Raw genomic sequence first — 6,000 nt, forward strand, 5'->3', positions numbered from 1 at the left:
TAACTCAGAGTGATGGGATCCCAAGGGGGTATGAAGAGTATTATTTTTTTCTCTTTATATGACTCTGAATTGTTTGACTTGTTAAATAAAGTTAGTTTTGTAAGTAACCAAAAAAGAAAACAAATGTTATTATAGGCCAGTTCTAATGAGTTGCAAAGCAAACGGACTTGACCTGTAGTAGAAAAATGTGTGCTTGGCTGTGCAGAGGCTAGCATAGGGATCTGTGGTATCCCGAATGAGCACAACCCTTCCCCCCACAGCCCCGCCCAATTTAGGCCCCTTGTGCTCTGCAGTTCCCCTTTGGCAAAGCTCACATGGAAGGAGGACTACATTCAGAGTCACATGATTAAAAGGAGCCCTAGTTAGAATGTCCATTTCCCAAAAGCAGGGAATATTTACCTGCTCCCAAGTAGCAGTTGCTCAGCCTTTGTGGAAAGTATGAATTATTGCTGCAAAGCAGAAACGACTATTCCAAGTTGTCATCCAAACTTCTAACCAAATCTCTATAAGACAGTATGACTTTAATTATTTGAGTATTCAGATGTAAGAAGCACATGGGAATACACCATCACTTTTGGAAATTGCTTGTAGCTTAGAAAATTACAGGGTGTGCTATTCTGTTATTTTTCATTGCACTGAGTGTCCCATTTGTAAGCCAGTCCTCATATGCCCTGTCTCCAAAAAGAAAAAAAAAATTCAACAAGGAACTCCTACCAGTTGGGTCTACTGTCTCTTCCTTGCTAGAGTGTTGTACAGCTAACCCATAATTTATGGGCTAGCCTGATAACCAATCACCATTTACATTTCATCTTTGAATAAATGAGTTCCAAGTGCCAAGCAACCAACTTAATGAACAAACTTCATGACTATAACACCCTTGCAATTTAAGAACTTACAATTTTAAATATTAGAGATCCACAGTTTTCATGGATTTATTAGTACTTCAGTTATTAGCAAGTGATTCTGAAAAGTCCCTGAGGTACTAAAAAAAAATCTGTAAGGTGCTAATTTTACTTACCCTCCTTACACTGCTGGTATGAAAGGCAAGGTCTTTTAGCTATTAAATGAACCCAGCATGGGCTTCTTCATACAGCTTTGCATTCTCTGTTCTTGGTTGCATGCTTACAAACTCCTGTGATAGGAAAAATAAAATCTTTGTTTCTTTGTTAAAAGAAAAAATGCAGCCATGTGCTAATTCAAGTGATGGAAGAGAGAGAAACCTAAGAAAGCACTGATCCTTAGCCAGAAACAAGAAGTTTGAGACAAATTTAAAAGCAGAACATCAAAAACATATACAAATAATAATAATAAAGTTTAAATAAAAAGTACATATAATAATAATAAAGTTTAAAAAAAAAGTAAGGGGACTTCCCTGGTAGTCCAGTGGTTAAGACTCCAAGCTTCCAATGCAGGGGGCTCACGTTCAATCCCTAGTCGGGGAACTAAGATCCCACATGCTGCACAGTGTGGCCAAAAACAAAAGTAAGTACAATGTCAAATTCAGTGCGGACTTGGATTTATAACAGGAACACACTTTCCATTTGCTATATACAAAAACATAAATTTTGAAACTGTATTAAAATAACAGCTGCTCCAGTAAGAATTTATTAATTTGAAAAAGGTACATAATCCCTACATTCATGGAGTCACTAAGTCTAAGAGTTACACATATTTTTCAATCATACTTTCATGCGTTTGTACTATATAAATATGCGTTATAAATATACAAGTATTTTCTAAAAATATGTAATATAAATGTACAAATATAAATTTTATGCTATAAATAAATTCAAGAAATTATAAAACTCTAAGAATACATGCCTTATAAATATCAGGAATTTGCTTTATAAACTATTTGTTAGCACTTTGCTAGTGGTTTGAAAAGATTTTTAAAAAAACAAAAGCACCAACGTGGCCCCTGGCCTCCTAAAGCTCACCATCTAATCTCTTGTCATGGTGAGTGGCCTGACTTAATGGATGGCTCCTGAGTGACAGCAATTGAAGAAGATTTACAGAACGTCCAAAGACAGCATCCAGAAGCCTCATACTTTCTCACTGATCTCCGAAAAATGTCCTTTTCTTCTTTTCAGCTGTGCTTCCAACAAAGCAAGTAAAGCTGCTTCTGTTCTCCTATATTCTCTGTGGACCCACACGGAGCTCCATAATGCCTACAAGAAGGTAAGAATGCTAAAAAGAGCCAGATAATAATGTCCCGCTTGACTTGACCCTGGTGAGAATTCACTAAAAACTGCATTTTCTTGTGTGAAAATGTTGTTAACCTTTCACATTTCTGTTTGCTTATTCAAAGGCTCAGTTTAAGAAGACAGATTTTGTCAACAGCCGGACTGCCAAAGCCTACCACTCCCTGAAAGACTGAGGAACATGAAAAAGTGCTCTCAGAAATATGAACCTCATCATTCTCAGTCACAAAAAGCCCCAAAGGAAAACACCTATTTTTCTACTTCCCAGCCCAATAAACTTCAAAAAAGCGTGTCCTGTTGCTGTCCTTTTCTATATCCATGGTCCCCAGGATCCAGAAAACAAATAATCAAACTATAATTTTATTAGTTTTCCAGAGGACATTTGCAAGTTTGCCACCAGTGGATACTGGCAACAGGCTCGATTTTACCCTCTACAAATAGTGGTCTTTTTGATCACGGCTGACAGTGTATGTCCTACTGGAATCGAAATGTGAATTCATGTGGAATGGACGTTAACAGAATAAATAAGGAAGGAAGCTGCTGTATTACTAGGATTTTAAAAGTTTGATTTACATTTATATTCCTTTTCTGGTTTCCATGTTTTGTCACTCACATGCACGTTGCTTCACCATTGAGCCATGAGTGTCTTGTTCTGCAGTGTTGAAACAGAATGGAAACAACAAGAAATATTTGTGGGGTTATCCAGGTGAAAATGTAATGACAAAATTACTTGTTTGTTTACTTTGTGCTTGTTTTTATCCTCTTGAATTTTTTCTCTGATTTTCAATGAACTTAAGGAATTTAGGTCACAGAACATGCATGACTATAAGGAAAAGAAATTGAAAGGAAGTGATCATAGCAAATGTAAAAGTCTTTTCTACAGAGAAAGTCAACTATGGTTATGAAATTCAGTGTTCCCTCAAAATACTGAATAAGTAGGATTTTTACTCAAGGAAATACTTCACCTATATTAACACCATTAAATGCAAATCTCTTCTGACAGTAGCATTCAGTGTAATCTATTTCCTGGACTTCTTCAGCCACTGCTATGGGCTGGTGGAAGAATGGACTCTACTGTTTGGCTACAAAAGAAACCTAGGCCTCTCAGACTACTGGACCAGCCAGGGCCCTGAAAACACAGCTCATTTTAATGAAGTACATTATCAACCAGCCCTACTTTGCCCAACATTTAAAAAATAGAACCACTAAACTCATGTGACCTTCCTTAGGCCATTATTTTAAGTCAAGGAAAAGCTAGAAAAAAAATGAAGTTATGTTGAGGAAAAATGTGTCTAGGCTGTCCAGAAATGATACGAGAAATACCAATGTTTTAAAGTTGACAGCATCATCTATTGAAGTGAGTCTATATTAAGTGTTATTTTAACTGGGCTGTGATTAATACCATTCAGATAGAATTAGTCTTCTTAACTATAATTCTGTTATATTTTGCTTTTTAAAAAAAAAATCTGACAATATCTGTTGTAAGAAAGTAAGAAGGAAAAAAATCCTTCAGCTCCTTTTGGCCAGAAAAGTGTAATAGGAAATAAATTGCCACTTTCAATTTGAATGTGTACTTAAGTGTTTATTATATTTGTTTTGTTTTGGTTTTTTTGGCCAGACAGCTTGTGGGATCTTAGCTCCCCAACCTGGGATCGAACCCGAGCCTACGGCAGTGAAAACACCAAGTCTTAACTACTGGACCACCAGGGAATTCCCAAAGTCTTTATTATATTTGGAACTTAAAATTTTTTCAATTTCAAAAGCTCAGTGAAGAAGACTTAGGTTACTAACCTAGTTCAAAATGAAATTATTTAGATACCAATTTTTAAAATACTGAAGAAAGAAATTATATCCCTTTTATCAGAATTCTGATGATAAGCATTTGGAGTATATTTATTCCTCCAGAGAATTAATGTATATTCAAGAAGTTTCTGTGTTTTTAAGACATTAGTAGAGCCTTCAATAATATTAAACACAAAATGAGGCAAAAATAATATTGCCTGCCTTGGTATCTGTGAGTATCTGATTTATTTGTGTATCTTGGTGTATGTGGTATGATTGACATGACATAAATTCAACTTTAATTACTAAGGGTTTAATACTTTTTAATTGCTGTATTTCTTCCCTAATTAGTCCTAAATTCTTTACCAAGAAACACTTCCTATAAGAAAGATGGGACTAGCTAGCGACTAAAACATGTGAAAATGGAGAGACATACAAATCTAGGTATTGCTAGATTTCAGTAAATTGAATGGGTCTGTGACCATGAAAAGATAGACTATGCTTGATCCCCATGTCCTGCTTTGTCCCTTTGTTTACAAAAACCTCACTTCTTTACTTTCTATGAACACTTCTGAAGGAGGTCCTTATGCAGTTGAATATCACTTTTTTTTTTATATATAAATTTATTTATATTTCTTTTTGGCTGCGTTGGGTCTTCGTTGCTGTGCGCGGGCTTTCTCTAGTTGCGGCGAGCACGGGCTACTCTTCGTTGCAGTGCACGGGCTTCTCATTGTGGTGTCTTCTCTTGTTGCAGAGCACAGGCTCTAGGTGCGTGGGCTTCAGCAGTTGTGGCCCTTGGGCTCAGTAGTTGTGGCTCACAGGCTTAGTTGCTCCGCAGCATGTGGGATCCTCCCGGACCAGAGCTCAAACCCATGTCCCCTGCATTGGCAGGCGGATTCTTAACCACTGTGCCACCAGGGAAGCACCCTGAATATCACTTTTGATCACAGGTCTATACACAAAGCTTTTTTTCTTTTCTATGTGTCCCAGACTGTACCCATGTCATCAAAGGAACAAAGGGACTGAGCTGGGACTCTGCATGCATTTATGTTAAGAGATCTAAAGGCCTTGCTGCCTTGTCAAGAATTCTTAACGATCTTCTGGAATATGGGAGGTTGCTGCCCTGGATTTCTATCAAATGAAAAATTTTATACCAGATGGAAAAAACCCAAAGGGTTGTTTGATACGATAAAGAGGGGATTAACATGTCAAATGGGAAAATAAGCAGCATGAGTAGATAAACCACTTTAAAACCAATTTTATCACCCTATGAAGAAGCAATTCCTTAGAAGAAAGAAGGAACTGCTGGGGGAGAAATATATATATATACACACACACATATATAAATAATATGTATGTTTAATATATATATTATATATAAATATATATAAATATATAATATATAAATAATATGTATGTTTTATATATTAATATATAAATATGTATATTTATATATATAAATATGTATGTTTTAATATATATTGAAATGTATATATATACGTTTATATATATAAATAATATGTATGTTTTAAATATATAAATAATTTTAAATATATAAATAATATGTATGTTTTAATATATATTGAAACGTGTATATATATATGTAATTTATATACTATAGTTACAAATGAAATTTCCTCTGAATAAAATATATAATGAAGGCACTGCATTGGAATGAGCAGGACTTCGGTATGTGTGTACTTTGAACAAAATTGCAGAAGCCTTGAATCACAGAATCTGAGGATTAGGAGGGAATTTAGAAGGCATCTGGTCAAGTCCTCTTTAGAGTATCTTCTTGTATCATAAAAGACTCAGTTCTTATTAAAGTAACAGAAGAAAAACATGCAATCATTCATTCAACTAATGTCTAACATGACCCTGTAACTGGCCTATCTTCAAATTCAGTAACTGTTGCATTTTAAAGTATTCATTGTGGAAGTGAAAATAGATTAAAAAGGAAACAAACTCTTCAAAACAAAACTCGGCTTTAGATTTAATGTTTTATTTATAGTGGAAA

The 6,000-nt window shown here is 35.2% G+C and overlaps 1 protein-coding gene across 2 annotated transcripts in view; it reads left to right on the forward strand.

The window, feature by feature from the left end:
• Positions 1-4,958, forward strand: part of PKP2 (plakophilin 2) — an 85,927-nt gene extending 80,969 nt beyond the window's left edge. For both annotated transcript variants that reach the window (XM_030830395.3, XM_060305615.2), the window contains exons 12-13: positions 2,091-2,178; positions 2,309-4,958. In XM_030830395.3, coding sequence (XP_030686255.1) covers positions 2,091-2,178; positions 2,309-2,377 — 157 coding nt within the window. In that variant the 3' untranslated portion in view covers positions 2,378-4,958. The remainder of the gene's footprint in view (positions 1-2,090; positions 2,179-2,308) is intronic.
• The last annotated feature ends 1,042 nt before the right edge of the window (positions 4,959-6,000 follow it).

The sequence above is a fragment of the Globicephala melas genome, chromosome 10, assembly GCF_963455315.2.
Source record: "Globicephala melas chromosome 10, mGloMel1.2, whole genome shotgun sequence".
Taxonomy (NCBI): domain Eukaryota; kingdom Metazoa; phylum Chordata; class Mammalia; order Artiodactyla; family Delphinidae; genus Globicephala; species Globicephala melas.